Consider the following 21,967-nt stretch of genomic DNA (forward strand, 5'->3'; position numbering starts at 1 on the left):
TTATTTTTGTATTTGTAGTTGTTAATGGACCTTTTTTATTCATTTGCGGTGCTGAGAATCGAACCCAGTGCCTCACACATGCTAGGCAAGCCCTCTGCCACTGAGTCACAACCCCAGCCCCTCAAAAGGCATTTTAAATACTTAATTTCTGGTCTACATGTTCTATTGAACCAGAAGCTTTTTGAAAACAAAACCACTATGTTCTCAGCATTAGGTACAGAGCCTTCCATAAATCAGGCAGCATTTAATCAACAATTGCTGAATTTCATACTAAGACTGTACTTAAGTACAGACTTAAGTAAGAGCAAGGTAGAACCCTAGGCTATCTGGGAAAGGCTGGAGTTTGAACTGGATGCTGGAAAAAGTAGTATATTTATCAGATGAAGAGATAAAGAGAATTGCAGGTGGGGAACAGGTGTGTGCAAAGGCTGGAAGCCATGCTGTAGATAGGTGTGAAACTCCCTGTGGTTGGGGCACAGTCGTGTATCTGGGGAACAAGGGTGCCAGACAGAAGAGGCAAGGCAGATGGTGCAGAGTCTTGGTTCCATCAAGGTCAAAGGGCATTAAATAATAGTTGAAACAGCAAGGCAGGAGGGTGGTGACCTCGAAATACCCTGGGGAGGCTGAGGACCACACCGGCAGTGCCTCGCACCTCGCCCTGTGCATAGCACGTGCACCAGGCTCGAAGTGCACACACGCCCGCTAAGGGGCCCAGGGGACTCCCGGGGCGCTCTAAAGGGACGCCTGGGGCGGGGCGCGCAGGCGCGCTGAGGCCTCAAGCCCCAGGGGGCGGGTGGGTGCGCGCGCTCCCTCGCGCACGCGCGCACGGAGGGGGCGACGGCCGCGGTGACGCTGAGGCGGCGGGCGGGCGGCGGGGCGTGAGGCGCGCGATTCTCCGTGTCTTGGGAGCAGTGTCCTGGCCCCCGCCGTTCCCGCCGCCGCCATGTCGGGCCGGTCGGTCCGGGCCGAGACCCGCAGCCGGGCCAAGGACGACATCAAGAAGGTGATGGCGGCCATCGAGAAAGTGCGGAAATGGTGAGGGGCGGGAGCCAGCGGTTCTGGCGGGGAACTCGGGCCCAGACCCAGAGGAGCGCGGGACTGGCGGGCAGGGTGGGAGCTGAGCGGCCGGAGCTGGGGGAGGGGGGCGTAGGAGAAGGCGGGAGGAGGGTGCGCTGGCGTCGGCGTGAGGTCAGAGGGCGCCCCGGACGCGGCCAATCAGCGGGCTTCCTGGCTCGCGGGCCCGCCCACCTGCCGCGGTCGCGGGCGTCGGGAGGCGCTTCCGGCTGCCGGTCGCGGAGTCCGGTGCTGCAGTGGGGCTTCGTTGCCTACCTGCCGCTTGTCCGGGGTGGAGAGCCGCGGTGGAGTGGCCCGCCGGGCTGCGCGCGGTGCTTGAGAAGCCGCCGGAGATTGCGAAGTTTCGGGGCAGATGGCGCACTCCAGGAGCTGGCGCGGTCCTGAGGTGGAAGCCCTGCGCTCCCGAGACCCGGCTCCTAGTGGCTTGGAAACGGCCCTGACGTCGGCCGAGCGCCCGTCTTGTTATCAGGAGCTTCACCCGTTATATTTCCGGTTCGAGGCCAGCCTGGGAACATAGATTCTGCCTCGACAAACAAAAAGGGCTGGGGATGTCGCTCGGCGACTGAGCGCCCCTGGGTCCAGGCCCCCACCCTGAAGACAGGGCAGCGTTGGCTTTCTCCCCAGGAGCCTTCCAGCCGCTGAGATTTAGTGCAAATATGAAGCAGTTCTTGGCTTCCTTGCCCGGGGCGTGTGGCATACCTGTGATCGCAGCCGCTGGGGAGGCTGGAGGATCCCAAGTTCTAGGTCAGTGTGAACAGTTTATCGAGACCTTGCCTCAAAATGTCAGAGAGGGGCTAGGGATGCAGCTCAGCGTTCAAGGTTCTGGGTTCAGTCTCTAGTAGAACCGCAGAAATAATTAAGTAATAATAGATTATGGCTTCCCTCTCCACATGGAATCCTCCTAGGTTTTGGTGAGACCTAAAAGTCGCACGATTCTCTTCCTTGCCATCGTTGTTCCAGCGGTCTATGCCACAGGGCTCTCCTCTCCCACCTGGAACTCCACGCCTTCCCTGGTGGATCATCCTGCTGCTGCTCTTGCTCATCGTCCAGTTCGGTCGTGTTTGCTTAATTACATTTTACTCACCTCAAGTACTAGAGCGATTTTTTAGAAATCTTTCTAGTCCTAGATGGATACAATCCTGTGTTTTGTTTCTTTTTATGTGGTGCTGAGAATCGAACCCAGGGCTTCACGCAAGCACTCTGCCACTGAGCTACAACCCAGTCTGGAGTGATCTTTTTAAAGTGTACTATAGCACCCTTCTGCTTCCAAAGTAATGCTTAAGGGCCTCTTATTTTATGATATGTAAGAATAGCCAAACTGGAGTTTTGGATATCAGTTGTTATGGATTTGGTGGCTCGCACGGGGAGCGACTGAGGGTAAGTGAAACTGCTCGCCCCTGAAGGCAGGGCGAGAGGATGGGTAGCCATTTTAAGATTCCTCTTTTATTTTGCTTCACTTTTAAGTTGCCTGTCCCTGGAGATGAGTGAGATGGAAGAAAAACCGCTCACATCTGAGGAAAAACTATTTACGTCTGAGGAACAGATAGGGAGAAAGGACGGATGCACATGTCAGGAGGATAGAAAGGCTATAATGACTTTTTGTTGTTCCCTTTTTATTTCATTCTGTCTCGGTTTTGTTTGGCGTCATCTTGTTGGGTTGTATTATAGTAGAAATACGGATCAGAAATTAGTAAAAAACAAACTGAAAGAGTGTTAAGTAAATTGTTAGAGGAAGGAGGCATCTCAGTAAAATCAAGAACAGTCAGGGCATACGTTGATACAATACAAAAATGTAGCCCATGGCTTTTTAAGGAGGAGTTGTTAAATATATCACAATGGAACCATCATGGTGAAGATTTAAAAAGAATAGAAAAGAAAAGCCCAGGGACTCTGCCAGATGGCACATTGCCATTGTGGACGTTCATATCTTGTTTGCTTAGTCCAAAGCCTTCAGTTCAGACAATGGTAGAGGAAGGAGAAGACATAATGATTCAAGTAAAAGAGAAGGTCTCTCAAGTTAGTCAGACAGAGGAAAAGATTCAAGTAAAAGAGAAGGCCTCTCAAGCTAGTCAGACAGAGAAAGAAAGTGTAAAACAGAAAAAGCCATCAGGGGGAAAGTTACAACAGGAGACTGCTACTAATACCTTTCTATCACCAGAGGGTGTAAGTGTCCAACCAACAGCACCACCTCTACAGGAGACTGCTACTAACACCTTTCTATCACCAGAGGGCGTAAGTGTCCAACCAACAGCGCCACCTCCATATGCTGGGAGGCCCCCAACCCCCGCAGCTGATAGTTGGGATCCTGAGACAAGATCTCAAATATTTTTTTTTTTTTTTTTTAAAGAAAGAGTGAGAGAGAGTGAGAAAGAGGGAGAGAGAGAGAATTTTTTTAATATTTATTTTTAAGTATTTGGCAGACACAACATCTTTGTTTGTATGTGGTGCTGAGGATCGAACCCGGGCCGTACGCATGCCAGGCGAGCGCGCTACCGCTTGAGCCACATCCCCAGCCCCGAAGATCTCAAATATTAACATGCCCTGTATTTGAGGCAGGAGGGCAGCGATTTTACCAAGTTTTAAATTTCAAAACAGTGAAGCAGCTAAAAGAGGCTGTAACAACCTATGGTCCTCAAGCACCCTTCACTGTAAGCATGGTCGAATCCATTAACAACTTGAACATGACGCCAGCAGATTGGGCTAATATGTGTAAAGCTGTGCTAAATGGAGGACAATACCTGTTATGGAAGGTTGCCAATGAGGAATTTTGCAAGGAGACGGCTAGGCAAAATGCAGCAGCTCGTTATCCTCAGAGAAATCTAGATATGTTGTTAGGAAAGGGACCTTATGAGGATCAGCAGCAACAAATTGCATATGATCCTGGCGTATACGCACAAATTGCTGCAGATGCAATTAAGGCATGGAAGACTTTACAAGGACATGGAGGTTTACAAGGTCAATTATCTAAGGTAATACAAGGAGCTAATGAACCTTATGCTGAATTTGTAGATAGGCTTATTCAAACAGCTACCAGAGTTTTTGGGAATACAGAACAAGCAATGCCATTACTAAAACACCTGGCTTATGAGCAAGCGAATCGTTGGTGCAGAGATATCATTAGACCATGGAAACATGAAGATTTAAACACATATATTAAATTATGTAGAGACATTAATGAACAAGAGCAAGTCGTGGCAGCTGCAGTAAAACAGGCTTTAGATGCCAGAGACATTAATGAACAAGGGCAAATTGTGGCAGCTGCAGTAAAACAGGCTTTAGATGCCAGGCCAAGAACATGCTACAATTGTGAACAAACAGGACATTTTAAAAGGAATTGCCCCATTGGAGGAGGGTTTAACAAAACTAGGTATCAAAGGAGTAGAATACCAGGTATTTGCCCACGATGCCGTAGAGGGAGACATTGGGCTAATGAATGCCGTTCTCAAACCACCATAGAGGGTACACCATTATCAAAAAACGAACAAGGACCAGGTGTTTATCCACAATATCGTGGAGAAAGGCATCGGGCTCCATTGCCAAAAAATGGACAGGGGGGCCCAATGCTCCGGGGCCCCAAACCACAAATATACGGAGCACTGGAGGAACCCAGCAACCCCATCAGGGTAGTGCCCAGGACACATTGTCCATCAGATCCCTCATCAGACAAACCAGAGGGAGCGCAGGGTTGGACATCTGCGCCTCCGCCAGAGCAGTACTAACTCCAGAGATGGGAGTTCAAATCATTCCCACAGGGGTGAAAGGACCTCTTCCCAAAGGAACAGTAGGCTTATTATTGGGACGCAGCTCTTCTACTCTAAAAGGACTTATCTGATAAGTCCTGGGGTAATTGATCCCGATTATGAAGGTGAAATAAAAATTATAGCCAGTTCTCCAAAGGGTATATCAGTAATTTCACCAGGAGTTAGAATAGCACAGTTACTAATAATACCCAGCCTACATGATAAATGTTCCAGTCGTACTGTAGAAAGAGGTTCCAAGGGATTAGGCTCCACAGGTGTAGATTGGGCTATGCTTTCTTTAAATTTAGATTCTCGTCCCATGCTAAAACTAAATATTCAAGGACATGAATTTAATGGGCTACTGGATACAGGCGCAGACCTTAGCATCATCTCTCGTTAAGAATGGCCAAAACATTGGCCATTACAACAAGCCACTCAAACGCTTCGAGGCCTAGGAGTGGCAACTAATCCCCATAGAAGTGCAATGGTATTAGATTGGAAGGATCCTGAAGGATGTGAAGGAACTATACAGCCATATGTATTGGATCATCTTCCTATAAATTTATGGGGACGAGATGTCCTAGATCAATTAGGTTTGACATTAACAAATAACATCAACCAAAATGCACCCACTATTATGACTAGACAAGGTTTTAGGAAAGGAAAAAGATTAGAAAAACAAGAACAAGGTATAGCAGCACCAATACAAATAGATCAAGGAACGGACAGACATGGGTTGGATTTTCAGAAAGGGCCACTGAGACAATAAAAATTACTTAGAAATCAGAAAGACCTGTATGGGTTCCTCAGTGGCCCCTGACTAAAGAAAAGATACAAGCAGCCCATGACCTGGTCAAACAACAATTAGCAGAAGGACATATACAACCTTCTGTATCTTCCCATAATACTCCCATTTTTGTCATCAAAAAGAAATCTGGTAAATGGAGATTATTGCAAGATTTAAGAGCCATTAATAATGAGATGGTTATTATGGGACCTGCTCAATCAGGGATTCCTCAGTTGTCTGCTTTGCCAAAAACCTGGTATGTTTTAGTTATAGATATTAAAGATTGTTTTTTTTTTCAATTCCAATTCATCCTGAGGATAGTCCACGTTTTGCATTTACTATCCCTGCACTGAATCATGAAGGTCCTGATCAGAGATATGAATGGAAAGTACTCCCTCAAGGGATGGCTAACAGCCCAACTATGTGTCAAATTTATGTTAACAAAGTAATCCAGCCACTTAGAAATCAAAATCCTGAACTACAAATATTTCACTATATGGATGATGTATTATTAGCACACAAAGATAAAAACACATTGCTAGAATGTTATGCCACACTTACAAACTTATTAAAAAATTATAATCTAGAGATAGCAATAGAAAAAGTGCAATTAAATTTTCCAATTAATTATTTAGGAGTTCTATTATCCTCAACCATGGTCCGTCCACCAAAAATTCAAATACGAGTAGATCAACTCAAATCACTTAATGACTTTCAAAAGTTATTAGGAGACATAAATTGGATAAGGCCTTATTTAGGTATACCAACAGGAGAGTTGGGACCTTTATTTGATATCCTAAAAGGTCCATCAGATCCAAATTCACCCCGAATGTTAACGCCTGAAGCAAGAAAGGCATTAAAAATCATTGAAACATATGTGGAAAATATGCATTTGGATAGAATTGATATAAGTTTGCCTTTATTATTTATTGTACTACCAACAAAAAATATTCCTACAGGAGTATTTTGGCAAGAAGGTCCATTATTATGGATACATTTATCTTATTCTCCTAACACTATTCTTACTAGGTATCCTGAGGCTGTAGGACAATTAATACCCAAAGGAATAAAAGCAGCAAAGGGAGTGTTTGGAATTTCTCCCAATAAAATTATTACTCCATATACTATGATTCAAATTGATGAGTTAGCTAATGAGTTAAATACTTGGGCAATAATCATGTGCAAATCTAATGTTTCATTTGATAACCACTTACCATCTAGTCCTTTATTGTCTTTTTGGTCATTGCATCCTGTAATTTTTCCAAAAATGACAAGAAAAACACCTATCATGAATGCTCCAAATATATTCACTGATGGGTCAAATAATGGTACAGCAGCAGTAGTTACCCCTGATCAAACTTTTACATTTTTAGTACCCAAACAATCAGCTCAAAAGGTAGAGCTTAATGCAGTTTTACAAGCTTTTGTGATGTTTAAAGATTCTGTATTTAATTTATTTTCTGATAGTCAGTATGTAGTTAATGCTATAGTATCTCTTGAAGATGCTGGTAGGATTTCCCCTTCTTCTACTGTTTTCTCTTTGCTTTCCACTATACAAAGTCTAATCTGGGACAGAAAAGATCCATTCTTTATAGGACATATCAGGGCACATACAGGATTGCCTGGAGCCCTTAGTTTGGGCAATGATTTAGCAGATAAAACTACACATGACATACATATTTTCTCTACACTAGAAGAAGCTATAAATTTTCATAAAAAGTTCCATGTCAATGCTAATACTTTACAAAAGCGTTTTAAAATAACTAAGGAACAAGCTAGACAAATAATAAAACAATGTCAAAATTGTGTGACCTTTTTACCACAAGTTAATCTTGGAGTCAATCCTAGAGGATTGATACCTAACCATATTTGGCAGATGGACGTCACACACTTGCCAGAATTTGGAAAATTAAAATATTTGCATGTTACAGTTGATACTTCTTCTGGATTTTTGATGGGCTCCCTTCATGCCGGAGAAAAAACTAAAGATGTTATAGCTCATTGCTTACAAAATTTTGCCACTGTGGGCGTTCCAAAACAGTTAAAAACAGATAATGCCCCTGGTTATACTTCTACCTCTTTTAAACAATTTTGCTCAACATTTGGCATTACTCATATAACAGGAATCCCATACAATCCACAGGGACAAGGCATAGTTGAAAGAGCTCATCAAACTATTAAAATGTACTTATTAAAGCAAAAAGAAGGAATTGGGAAGGGGTATATATTCCCCAAAGATAAACTTAAAATAACGCTTTTTACTCTAAACTTTTAAAATTTGGATTCATCAGGACTTAGTGCTGCGGAAAGGCATATGTGTCCAAAAAATGTACATAAGCCCAAGGTACTTTGGAAGGATATTCTAACAGGACAATGGAAAGGTCCTGACCCAGTAATTGTCTGGAGTCGGGGGTCTGTTTGTGTGTTTCCACAGGGAGAACAGCAGCCCATTTGGGTTCCAGAGAGATTAACCAAGGTCCTGACCCAGTGATTGTCTGGAGTCGGGGGTCTGTTTATGTGTTTCCACAGGGAGAACAGCAGCCGATTTGGATTCCAGAAAGATTAACTAAAGCGATTTCTACAGACCAAAAAGAAGATGATTTGGCTCAAATCCATAACAACTGATATCCAAAACTCCAGTTTGGCTATTCTTACATCTGCAACAGAACCAGGATGCTTTTTTCAATATCTATTTTATTATTGCCCTTTGCCATATCATGAAGTTCTATTTTGTTTTTTGAGCTCATACAGACCTAGGTTAATGTTTTGCTGATCAGTTCTATTTTTTGACTATAGAGTTTTTAAACATTGCAATGGAGATTTCACCTGTAAAAAGTTATAAGGCCTTTACTATAATGTTATGTGTTGTATGTATTATATTATGTGTGCACACCTGTGTTTTATGTTATGTTTGAATGTATGTATGTCCATATATCATATAAGATGAGCGCTCATGATAAAATGGATCCAAATATTTTTTTTTCACGTGATTTATATGGTTTAATTTAAATTGGGTAAACAACTGTTGAGGATTGTTTTAATATGTAAACAAAAAAGAAGGTTAACAGATCTGTTTGTTTACTTTCACCTTTCCTTTTCATTATATTTAATAATTCTCTTAAAGATAATGTAAATCGTTAAGAAAATTGTTTTCTTTTAGTGCCTTCTGTAATGTTACATAATTTTTTCTTTAGCCATTATTGCCAGAATTCCTATCTTCATCCCAGTTCCGGTGAAGACAATGTAAATTGTTAAGAAAATTGTTTTCTTTTAGTGCCTTCTGGAATGTTACATAATTTTTTCTTTAGCCATTATTGCCAGAATTCCTATCTTCATCCCAGTGCTGGTGAAGTCAAAGATAAAACCAATCTACAGCTTCTACAATAGCCATCACTGAACTGCTTGCAGAACTTGCCTGGACACATTGTGAGCTCACCTGTATGCATTGTGAACTATCTGTTGGTGCAGCGACTTGTGGTAGTGTTGGGGTATTTTTGCTGATGATGTCACCGGTGGTACAATTTTTCAAAGGAGCCCTCAATTGGCTTAATGTCATGGCATTTTGCATCCTCCTCTACTAGTGATGGTCTAAAATTTGGGGGCCAACAGAGGTGAGGCAAAGAACCTCACCCCCCCACTGGTGCAAAGGCCTATCCACAAGTATAGCTGTATGCTGGACCGGTAGTCAGTGACGGGTATGATCCAATTGCAGTGGTACCAACCTAAGACAGGAGGCTGACGCCTAGAGGTCAGTTCATCCGATGACGGGTAAGGACCATATGTTGAATTGGACTGCCTAACAGACACGGTCCCTAAGCCACATGCTTGTTGTTTAAACAGAGAGGGGGAGATGTTGAGAGCCACAGCCGAAGGGGCCCCAGCAAACTTCCAGCTGCCAGCAAACTTCCAGCTGCCAGCTGATGATTGGCTCACAGCGGCCCCAGCAACATCTAGCTGATTGGCTCCTCTGCGGTGATGCTCATTGGGCTGTTTCCCTGCCCTTTCAGACCACGGAGCTGCTCATTGGGGGACTTTTTTGGCTCCGCCCACGTGACCCAGCCGATCGGCCTCAAGAGCAGGAGGATTGTGGGAGGTGGAGAGAAGCTTGTGTGGGAGAGAGAGGCTTGTGGAAAGCCGGTGGTGGCAGTTGAGGCTCTGAGGGTTTTTCCTGAGAGGCTGTTTTGTTTGGCGTGTGTGGTTCTAAAAATAAAGTTAGTTTCTTTTGACAAGTGGCTCCTGATTGTGCCCAGCCAGACTGCGGCAATGATAAAGACCAAAAAAGGTACTGCCTCTTTCCCAGGATGCTGGTACCATACTTCTGTTCCTGGTGCTGGGTATCCTCCTCTCTCCTCCTTGCCTAATTAATTTCTGGCTCTGCTCCAAAGTTTATTTTTCAGGGTCAGCAACTTCCCCCCCACCACATTTTTTAAAAATTGGTGCATTATAGTTTTTTTTTTTGGTGGGGGGTACTGGAAGTTGAACTCAGGAACACTCAAATCACTGAGCCACATACCCAGCCCTATTTTTGTATTTTATTTAGATACAGGGTGTCACTGAGTTGCTTAGGGCCTTGATGTTGTTGACTGTTGCTTTGAACTTGAAATCCTCCTGTCTCAGCCTCCCAAGCTGCTGGGATTACAGGCTTGCACCACCATACCTGGCTGTGGTGATTTTTAACATATAAAAATGGTTATTTAGCCAGGCAGCATACACTTGCATAGTCCCATCTACTAGGGAGGCTGAGGCAGGAGGATCTTTTAACCCCAGGTGTTTGGGGCTAGCCTGGGCAACATAGAAAGACTGCTTCAGAAAAGAAAGGGTCTGTAGGCCATGTGATGCGTCCCTGGGCCCTACCACAGGCTCCTGGAGTGGTCTGTTGGGAAACTAACTCCAGTTTACTAAGTCTTCGTTTTTCTTTGTTATGTCCCAGTCTCTCAAATTTTTATGTCATTATTTGCTGAACAGAACAGCAGTTACTGTTTTGGCTTTTTTGTAACTTCAGATCAGACTTAAAACTTTCAGATGCAGTGGGACAAACCTGTTTCCTTAAAAGGCGGAGGCAGAAAGATCACAAGTTCCAGGCCAGCCTGGGCTTGCAGAAGTAATTCTAGAACAAGGGAGTCCCTTTATTACATTTCCTTTTCACACATGGGTTCACAGTTCTTAAAGTATATTGAAGGCGCGAGTTCAGAACAGTGAATTTAGTTTAATCCGGACTACTTGTGAGACTTTAAATAATGACCTATGGAGTGACTGGGGCAAGACAGTCATTCCACCTTATGTCTTTGCTTACTTTGTGGGTATATAGCATCCACCTTATCAGAGAGGCTGAGACAGGGTTTTCTGTAGAGCTTTGATTTCCAAGGTGTATTTCCTCTTTATTTAACCTTTTTTATTTTCTTTTATTTTTTTTTTTTGTAGATGGACACAATACCTTTATTTATTTTTACATGCTACTGAGGATTGAACCCAGTGCCTCATATATGCAAGTCTTGCGCTCTACCACTGAGCCACGACCCCAGGCCCTAATCTTTTTTTTTAAAATATTTACTTTTTGGTTGTAATTGGACACAGTACCTTTATTATATTTATTTATTTATTTATTTAATTTTTAATTTTTTAATATTTATTTTTTAGTTTTTGGTGGACGCAACATCTTTATTTGTATGTGGTGCTGAGGATTGAACCCGGGCCGCACGCATGCCAGGCGAGCACTCTACCGCTTGAGCCACATCCCCAGCCCATATTTATTTATTTTTATGTGGTGCTGAGGATCAAACTCAGGGCCTCACATGTGCTAGGCAAGCGCTCTATTGCTGAAACACAATCCCAGCCCTTTATATAGTCTTGACAACCCAGAATGGGAAGGGATCCTCCCATTTCCACTGTCATTGCTCCCCCTCACCTCCTACCCTTGAAGCAGGAGTGTCTTGTGATTGTTTATCCCTTGGAGGGACTTCTGAATGGAAGACAGAGAAGAGGAACAGTGTGGGATTAACCTAGAGAGATTTGAAGAGATTATTTCTAAAATTATCAGCCTTCTTTTTAAAATTTTTTTTTAATATTTATTTTTTAGTAGTAGTTGGACACAATACCTTTATTTCACTTATTTATTTTTATGTGGTGCTGAGGATCGAACCCAGGGTCTTGCACATGCAAGGCGAGCGCTTTACCGCTGAGCCCCAGCCCCTTAAAATTTTTAATTAAAAAAAATCTGTCCTAGCTACCCACAGTGGCACATGCCTATATTCGGTACACTCAGGAGGTGGAGGCAGGAAGATTGTAAGTTGGAGGCCAACCTCAGCAATTTAGTGAAACCGTGTCTAAAGAAATAAAAAGGGGGCTGGGGTTATGGCTCAGTGGTAGAGTGCTTGCCTAGCATGTGTGAGGCGCTGGGTTAGATCCTCAGCACCACATTAAAAAAAATAAAATAAAGGTATTGTATCCAACTACAACTAAAAAAAATATTAAAAATAAAAAAGTCCGGGTATGGTGGTGCAGGCATGTAATCCCAGCAGCTCGGGAGACTGAGACAGGAAAATCATGAGTTTAAAGCCAGCCTCGGCACCAGTGAGGTGCTAAGCAACTCAGTAGACCTGGTCTCTAAATAAAATACAAAATAGGGCTGGGGATGTGACTCCGTGGCCAAATGCTCCTGAATTCAATCCCCAGTACTCAAAAAAAAATAAAATGAAATAGGATTGGGGATGTGGCTCAGTTGGTAGAGTGCTTGCCTCACATGCACAAGGCCCTGGGCTCAATCCCCAGCACCACCAAAATATAAAAAGGGCTGAGGATGTAGCTGAGTGGTAAAGTGCCCCCTAGGTTCACTCCTCTGTACTGCAAAAAAAAACCCAAATAAATAAAAGTGTGTGTGGGCAGATTTCTTAACCTGATTAACCTCTGAAACGGTGTCAGGCTACCTTTATCCCTGTCATCCATACTTGGGTAATTGATGATTTCTTATTCCCCAAACACAGCTTCGATTATAATTTGACAGACAAGAAATTTTGAAGGCATTTCAGAGTGAAGGAATAATCTGCTGAGAAATAAAAAAGCACAAGTTAATGAACAGAAAATCTGTTTATTGTTTTATTAGTTATAAGAAATGTCTTTCTTGTAGGGAGAAAAAATGGGTGACTGTCGGTGACACATCCCTTAGGATATTTAAGTGGGTTCCTGTGACAGACAGCAAGGAGGTAAGTTTGGAAGAAAATCAAAACAACAAAAAAGGTACCCATTCTTTCTTTGATTACATCTTATTTATAAACGAACTGACTTGCACAAAATTGAGTTGAAGATGATACTTCAGGTACTCTTTGTCATTGGTCCATGCAAAGTCACTAGTATTTTCTCCCTTTGTTCACTTCCTATGATCCATTTGACGTTTCCAGGTCTTGACAGACTGCTCCCAGGCCTGCTTCCCATGTTTGTAAGTATAGTTGTATGGACCCACAACTGTGCCAGTGACTTATTTTATTCCTTGTTGTTCGTAGGTGGTTTTGAGCCACAGTGGCATAGCTGTATAGTTGCTGTAAGACCTGACGGCTCACAAAACCTAAAATGTTTATTCTCTGACCCTTGGAGGTTTGGCTCAGTTGTAGAGTACATGCCTAGCGTGCTTAAGGCCGCGGCCTCCTATTCTAGCATCACAAGAAAAACAAAAAAGTGTACGGGACTGATGCTTTTATCTGATTGGCTATTGATTGCAGTGTGTGTATTATATGTATAAATACATACCTTTCTGATTCTGATAAATGCCTAATTCATCATCCCTCTGTTGATTTGGATACCTGTAAATTATTGAAAAATACATAACGTTGTTTACATGTGTATTGTTTTCAAAACGTCCATCTGTTTACATCTGTAAACCATTTTTCCTTCTCTTTCATTCAGCTGTGATCTCAAGAACTTGCCACATACCTGTAAATGTGGAGACTCTTGTATTGTGTCCTCTTATGTGCAGTGATCACAGCTGCACATCCCTGCATCACAAACACCCACATTACCTGCAACCTTTTTTTCCCCTAAATGTTTTTTTTTTTTTTTTTTTTTTTTTAATTTCGAATGTAAAACAGAGAGAAGGGGCTGGGAATGTAGCTCAGTGGGTAGAATGCTTGTCTGGCTTGCATGAGGTCCTGGGTTCCATCCCCAGCACTGAAAACATACACACACATAGGAAAGTACAGTTGTACAGTCTAATAAATAAATACAAAGCTAATATCCTTGTAAAAACTACCCAGGTCAAAAATAGAGTATTACCTAGGCTGGGTGCACACCTGTAATCCCATTGCTTGAGAGGCTGAGGCAGAAGGATCACAAATTCAAAGCCAACCTCAGCAGTTTAGCAAAGCTCTAACTAACTTAGTGAGATCCTGTCTCTAAATAAAAATACAAGAAAGGGCCTGAGGATATGGCTCAGCAGTTAAGCGTTCCTAGGTTCAATCCCTGGTACCAAAATAAATAAATATGTAATAAAAATAATAATTAATAAAAAGGACTGGGAGTGTTGCTCAACAGTAAAGTGCTCCCTTGGTTTAGTTCCAAAAAGGAAAAAAAAGGAGTGGGGATGTAGTTCAGTGGTTCTGTCCCCAGTATTACCAAAAACAAAAGAAAACACTGCCAACTCGTTTTAGCAGCACCCTTCCTACCCTCTAGAGGAAATCAGTCTCCTGCTTTGGCTTTTCTTTGCACTTCTCTAGTCATTTACAAATGTTTTTTCCTTTTTTGGGCGGGGGTGCAGGGGCGAGTTAGTACTGAGCGTTGAACCCAGAGATGCTCTACCCCTGAGCTGTGTCTATCCATTTCTTTTATTCTTTTGATACCTGGGATTGAACCCAGGGGCACTCGACCAATGAGCCACATCCCCAGCCCTATTTTGTATTTTATTTAGAGACAGAGTCTCACTGAGTTGCTTAGTAGCTCACTTTTGCTGAGGCTGGCTTTAAACTCAGGATCCTCTTGTCTCAGCCTCCCCAACTGCTGGGATTACAGGCCTGTGCCACTGTACCCAGCTTTTTTTTTTTTTTTTTTTTAAGTTGTTATATATTTATTTAAGTTGTTGATAGATCTTTATTTTATTTATATGTGGTGCTGAGAATTGAATCCAGTGCCTCACACATGCCAGGCAAGTGCGCTATGCTCAGCCCCAGCCCTAGCCCCCACCCAGCTTTATTTTTTTAAGGGTAGGCTCATCTCTAACTTGCTTCTGTCTTGGCCTCCTGAGTATCTGGGACTGCGGGCATGTGCTGCACCTAGTGGAAGTGTTCAATTTAAATATGGACAAAATAATCGATCTTTGTAATTGATACTTTTAAATTAAGTTTTAACAAATCTTTGCTGCCTCTGAGGCTACAGAGATATTCTTCCTTATAATCTTCTGTAAGTTAATTGTTTTGTTCCCATTTATGACACATCCAGAACTGATGTTTATGCTTGAGTGGAGGAGAGGCTTGATAGAGGCTTGATATCACTTTTCCATGTGGATACACTTTTCCCCATTTAATAGGAAGAGGTGCTGTTTCCCTCATCCCCCATCCCCAGGCATATTTAGAATGTGGCCAAGCCCTCTGCTCAATTCTGAAAGTCCTGTAGAGTGAAGCATTAACCGCCCTCTGAGATGCCAGCAGTGCCCTCTGAGGACTGTTGGTTGGGTTTTCAGGTGTACTAGTGTGCTGGTGTTGGTGTGTTTTAAAATCTGTTAGATAATTTAGTTATTTTGCCTTTTTCACTCTATATCCGTCTTTTCATTTTTTTTCCCACAATACACTCTCTCGATTCTAAAATCTTTTTTAACAATTAATTTTTATTAGTAATTTCTTTGGTTTGTTTTCTGTTTTATTAGTTTTTGTCATTGTTGTTATTTTCTTTTTTGTTTTATTGGGTTTACTCTTTTGTTCTTTTTCTTGCCTATTTTATTGAGTATATAAATTCCTTTTAAGTAGCTTTTTTTGTTGTTGTTTTGATTTGGTTTGGTTTTTTTTGTACACTTCACCCCAGCCCTTTTTTATTTTTTATTTTGAGACAGGATCTCACTAAGTTGCTAAGGCTGGCCTCAAACTTGTGGTCTTCTGCCTCAGTAGCTGGGATTATGGGTATGTGCCCTTGTGCCCAGCTTCATTGCTTTAAAAGAAGAAAATACGGCTGGGGTTGTGACTCAGTGGTAGAGCACTTGCCTAGCACTTGTGAGGCTCTGGGTTCGAGCCTCAGCACCACGTAAAAATAAATACCATTGAGTCTATCTACAACTAAAAAAAATTTAATAAAAAATATACATTCAGATTGAGATGCAAAAATTCATTGTATTTCTGTAATTTCTTAGCTATGTGTAATGAAATTGAAATAAAAAGTTCCAATAATATCAAATATTATGAAAAACTTAGGAATGAATTTGAAAAAAGGATCCTACAGCCAGCCCTGTGTAGCAAAGAGTACAAAACCTTGCTGAGAGAAGTTAATGGAGATGTGGGTCTGTACTGTGTTCATAGGTCAGATCCTCCACGTTCTTAAAATGTCAGTCTTTCCCCCAAGTGATTTAACTTAACCAAGTCTAAATTCTTCGTCTTTTGAAGCTTATAAGAAATCTGGTTGTAAAATTTGTGTTTAACTACAAAGGATTTTCAATAGCCAAAATAACTTAAACAGCAAATTTGGCAAGGTCATACAACCTAACTCTAAGACTTAATACAAAGCTACAGTAATAGGGTGGTGTGGTATTGGCAAAAAGGTAGACGCAGGTCTATAGAATTTTAAGAATCTAGAAATAGACTCTAGAAATTATATTGTACCTGATCACTTTATTTTTGAAAAAACGTAAAAAGGAAGTTCGGTGTGGGAGGCATACTTTTTCAACATGTTGTCTGGTGCAGTTGGATATATTTTTAAAATATTGCCTTTCCTCATACCATATATCAGAATTAACTCATGATGGATCCTAGGTCTAAATGTAAAAGCTAAAAATGTAAGACTCCTAGAAGAAAAGAGGAAATCATCTTAACTGCCATTGCATTTGATAGAGATTTCTTACATGACACAAAAAGTATGAACTATAAATGGTCAATCCATTGTACTTCATCAAAACTAAGCCACTTTGCTTTTTAAAAGTTAAAAAACAAAAACATGGGCTAGGATCATGGCTCAGTAGAGCACTTGCCTTATACAGTGGGTTCAGCTTTCAGCACCGCATATAAATAAATGAATAAAATAAAGGTCCATTAACAAATAAAAAAATTGAAAAAAAACCCTAAACATTCCACTTCTTTAGTTGTCTCCCACAAAATTTGATGGATATGCATATCAAAATGGCATTGACAGGGTCATTCAGTGGTGGTTTTTCCTAAGTCCTGTTTTATTGTTAGAGACAGATCTTGCTGGATTATCCAGCTTCATTTCTCTCTTGCTGTGATACATCTTTCAAGAGTTTTGTCAAGCTGACCAAAGTGAAGCACACCTGCAATCTCAGGAACCCTGGTGGGAGGCTGAGGCAGGAGGATTGCAATTCAAGGTTACTGTCAGCAATTTACTAAGACAATATCTCAAAGGATAAAAATGTGCTGGGGATATAGCTCACTGATGAAGTGCCTCTGGGTTTAATCCCCAGTACCAAAAAAGAAAGAGAAGAGTAGTAGGGTCTCACTACAATTCTGAGGCTGATCTGGAACTTGCCATCCACCTGCCTCTTCCTCTGGGATCACTGGAATTACAGGTATGTGCCACCGCACCTATTTCTTAACCTCTCTCTCTCCTGTTTCATCTCTTGTCTTTTCCTAACACATTCTGAGTTTCTGTGGAGCCAGTTTTCACTCATTAGGCTTTTCTCCAGTTGTATCTATTTCTTTCTTTTTTTCCTTTTTTTTTTTTTAGTTTAAGTTGGACACAATACCTTTATTTTATTTACTTATTTTTATGTGGTGCTGAGGTTCTAACACAGGACCTCGAGTGGGCTAGGTAAGTGCTCTACCGCTCAAACCCAGCCTCAGCTGTATCTATTTCTGCTTACACTCACTTTATTTTTGACAATTACATTCTTTTTTTAATTTTTCCAATTTCTTTCTTTTTTTTGTTTTTTGCAGGGGGATGGTACCAGGGATTGGACTCCGGGGCACTCAACCACTGAGCCACATCCCCAGCCCTATTTTGTATTTTATTTAGAGACAAGGTCTCACTGAGTTGCTTAGTGCCCTGCTGTTGTTGACTGGCTTTGAACTCAGGATCCTCCTGTGTCAGCCTCCCTAGCCTCTGGGATTACAGAAGTGCTGACAATTACACTCTTTACTGCCAGATTTCCTGTTTGTCCTGTCACCCTTACCTTCCCCAGAGGATTTACTGTTTAACTTGGTCCTTCTGCCCCATTAGTCTGCTTAGGCTCTAGGCTGTGATTTGTTCTTTTATGGCTTCATGGTCCTCCAGTTCCTGGAGTTTTTGGTGGGGCTGGTACTGGTTATTGAACTCAGGGGCACTTGACCACTGAGCCATGTGCCTAGCCCTTTTTTATATTTTATTAGAGACAGGATCTCACTGAGTTGCTTGGGGCCTCTCTAAATTGCTGAGGCTGGTTTTCAACTCTCGATTCTCCTGCCTCAGCCTCCTGAGCCGCTGGGATTACAGGTGTGGGCCACCAGGCCCGACCATGCCTAGAATTTTTGCTGTGCACTTACTTTTTGTTGCCCTGGGACTCTCTCCGCTGCTTTAAGGAGTAAAATGTGATTGTGGAAGGATGGAAATCTAGGCCTAGTTCCCCTCCTCTAAGTGAACATAGGGGAGGGGGCTTGCCTCAGGCCAGCCTTCCCCCTTGCCCTCTGCCATCTTCTGCCCAGGATCCTCCAGTATCGGTCCTAGGTGCTCTTCCAGGAAGGTCCAAGGCCACACCCAGCCTTGATTGCAATGACATTCTTACCCCTAAGGCCAAAGTTCGGAGACCTCAGTGATGCAGGTGGGGGCCAACTCCCCCTTGTTCCTCTCACAGACTCTGCCACCTGGTCCCTCTTGGCAGCCCAGCTCAGTGGGTCCACCCCTTGGTAAGTGCAGAGCTGAGCATCACAGCCAGCAGGAGAGAGAGGAGAGGTTGATCTCTTGTGACAAGGCAAGGAAAGAGATGCACATAATTCCCAAAGCTGAGCAAACAAAGCAAGGAGCTTTTACTGGGGAAACACGTATCCACTCCTGTAGGAAATCCTTGTTGTCAGTTGTTGCAGGAGGTGGGGGTGGGGCTCGTTCTTGAGCATGTGCACTTGGACATTGTGCTTCTCCGTACATCACATGTTCAAAAAATGGTAGATGGGAATTTCTTTGGGTAGATAATATAGGCTTATAATAAGCAGAGTTTACTCTAGGTCACCCAAAAGGGGGTGATTGCAGTTTGAGCTGGTTGCATTGTAAGTTTCTCTAGAGAGCCTTGAGTGAAACAAAAACAACTTTAGATATGCCAAAATAGTCATTTAAAGGGACTGCAGCTTCTTCCTGAAGGCTTAGGTGGTTGTGCCTGACAGTACATTCTCACAGTGCTTATGCTGGTTGTTAAGCTGGGCTCTGGGGTTCAGCAGCTGGTCTTCCCTCCTGTGGTCCATGGTGGTGTGCCATGTCCTGGCATTGACCTATTAGACTAGGGAAAATAGGAAGGATGATGATCACGTTGGTCAAGGAAAAAAATGTGAAGGAGACCAAGCAATGGGCCTCTGCTGAAGGAGAGTCAGTTGGTATAAACTCCTAGAGGTCAAGTTAGCTGCATATATTTATGTTTATAAGCTTTCAAACTTGCAAGATATTTATCCCTTTGATCCATAAGTTTTTTTTTAAGTATTTTTTTTATTATTAGTTGTTCAAAACTTTACATAGCTCTTGACATCATATTTCATACATTTGATTCAAGTGGGTTATGAACCCCCATTTTTACCCCATATACAGATTGCCGAATCACATCGGTTACACATCCACGTTTTTACATACTGCCATACTAGTGTCTATTGTATTCTGTTGCCTTTCCTATCCTCTGCTATCCTCCCTCCCCTCCCCTCCCATCTTCTCTTTCTACCCCATCTACTGTAATTCATTTCTTTCTCTTGTTTTTTTTTTTTTCCCTTTCCCCTCACTTCCTCTTATATGTAATTTTGTATAACAATGAGGGTCTCCTTCCATTTCCATGCAATTTACCTTCTCTCTCCCATCTCTTGTCCCTGTTTAATGTTAGTCTTCTTCTCATGCTCTTCCTCCCTGCTCTGTTTTAGTTGCTCTCCTTATATCAAAGAAGACATTTGGCATTTTTTTTTAGGAATTGGCTAGCTTCACTTAGCATAATCTGCTCTAATACCATCCATTTCCCTGCAAATGCCATGATTTTGTCATTTTTTAGTGCTGAGTAATACTCCATTGTGTATAAATGCCACATTTTTTTTATCCATTCATCTATTGAAGGGCATTTAGATTGGTTCCACAGTCTAGCTATTATGAATTGTGCTGCTATGAACATCGATGTAGCCGTATCCCTATAGTACCCTCTTTTAAGGTCTTTAGGGAATAGTCTGAGAAGGGGAATAGCTGGGTCAAATGGTGGTTCCATTCCCAGCTTTCCAAGGAATCTCCATACTGCTTTCCAAATTAGCCGCACCAATTTGCAATCCCACCAGCAATGTACAAGTGTACCCTTTTCCCCACATCCTCGCCAGCACTTGTTGTTGTTTGACTTCATAATGGCTGCCAATCTTACTGGAGTGAGATGGAATCTTAGGGTGGTTTTGATTTGCATTTCTCTGACTGCTAGAGATGGTGAGCATTTTTTCATGTACTTGTTGATTGTTTGTATGTCCTCCTCTGAGAAGTGTCTGTTCGGGTCCTTGGCCCATTTATTGATTGGGTTATTTGTTTTCTTATTGTTTAATTTTTTGAGTTCTTTGTATACTCTGGATATTAGGGCTCTATCTGAAGTGTGAGGAGTAAAAATTTGTTCCCAGGATGTAGGCTCCCTATTTACCTCTCTTATTGTTTCTCTTGCTGAGAAAAAACTTTTTAGTTTGAGTAAGTCCCATTTGTTGATTGTTATTTTTAACTCTGTGCTATGGGTGTCCTATTAAGGAATTTGGAGCCAGACCCCACAGTATGTAGATTGGAGCCAACTTTTTCTTCTATCAGATGCAGAGTCTCTTATTTGATATCAAGCTCCTTGATCCATTTTGAGTTAACTTTTGTGCATGGCAAGAGAAAGGGATTCAGATTCATTTTGTTGCATATGGATTTCCAGTTTTCCCAGCACCATTTGTTGAAGATGCTGTCCTTCCTCCATTGCATGCTTTTAGCCCCTTTGTCAAATATAAGATAGTTGTAATTTTGTGGATTGGTCTCTGTGTCCTCTATTCTGTACCATTGGTCCACCCGCCTGTTTTGGTACCAGTACCATGCTGTTTTTGTTACTATTGCTCTGTAGTATAGTTTGAAATCTGGTATCACTATACCGCCTGATTCACTCTTCCTGCTTAGAATTGCTTTTGCTATTCTGGGTCTTTTATTTTTCCATATGAATTTCATGATTGCTTTATCTATTTCTACAAGAAATGCCGTTGGGATTTTGATTGGCATTGCATTAAACCTATAGAGAACTTTTGGTAATATCGCCATTTTGATGATGTTAGTTCTGCCTATCCATGAACAGGGTATATTTTTCCATCTTCTAAGATCTTCTATTTCTCTCTTTAGGGTTCTGTAATTTTCATTGTATAAATCTTTCACCTCTTTGTTAGGTTGATTCCCAAGTATTTTATTTTTTTGAGGATATTGTGAATGGGGTGATTGTCCTCATTTCCATTTCAGAAGATTTGTCGCTGATATACAGGAATGCCTTTGATTTATGCGTGTTGATTATATCCTGCCACTTTGCTGAATTCATTTATTAGCTCTAGTAGTTTCTTTGTAGACCTTTTAGGGGGTCTGCTAGGTATAGAATCATGTCGTCCGCAAATAGTGATAATTTAAGTTCTTCTTTTCCTATTTTTATGCCTTTAATTTCTTTTGTCTAATTGCTCTGGCCAGTGTTTCAAGAACTATGTTGAACAGAAGTGGTGAGAGATGGCATCCCTGTCTTGTTCCAGATTTTAGAGAGAATGCCTTCAATTTTTCTTTGTTCAGAATGATGCTAGCCCGAGGCTTTGCATAGATAGCTTTTACAATATTGAGGTATGTTCCTGTTATCCCTAGTTTTTCTAGTGTTTTGAACATAAAGGGATGCTGAACTTTGTAGAATGCTTTTTCTGCATCTATCAAGATGATCATATGGTTCTTATCTTTAAATCTATTGATGTGGTGAATAACATTTATTGATTTTCGTATATTGAACCAGCCTTGCATCCCAGGGATGAATCCTACTTGATCATGATGTACG

General features: G+C 41.9%; 1 protein-coding gene and 1 non-coding gene across 3 annotated transcripts in view; both read left to right on the forward strand.

Moving 5' to 3' along the window:
• The first annotated feature begins 828 nt into the window (after positions 1–828).
• Positions 829–21,967, forward strand: part of Bcl7b (BAF chromatin remodeling complex subunit BCL7B) — a 35,897-nt gene continuing 14,758 nt past the window's right edge. For both annotated transcript variants that reach the window (XR_006846822.1, XM_046422834.1), the window contains exons 1-2: positions 829–1,035; positions 12,725–12,800. Coding sequence is in view for 1 of the 2 variants with exons in the window: in XM_046422834.1 (XP_046278790.1) it covers positions 944–1,035; positions 12,725–12,800 (168 nt within the window). In the remaining variant the exon portion in view is untranslated. The remainder of the gene's footprint in view (positions 1,036–12,724; positions 12,801–21,967) is intronic.
• Positions 12,305–12,377, forward strand: Trnav-cac (transfer RNA valine (anticodon CAC)). The gene has a single exon. It is a non-coding gene; the product is annotated as a tRNA-Val (tRNA).

Source organism: Marmota monax, unplaced genomic scaffold, assembly GCF_021218885.2.
Source record: "Marmota monax isolate L192 unplaced genomic scaffold, Marmota_monax_Labrador192_F-V1.1 WCK01_AAM20220418_F8-fsc00237, whole genome shotgun sequence".
NCBI lineage: Eukaryota > Metazoa > Chordata > Mammalia > Rodentia > Sciuridae > Marmota > Marmota monax.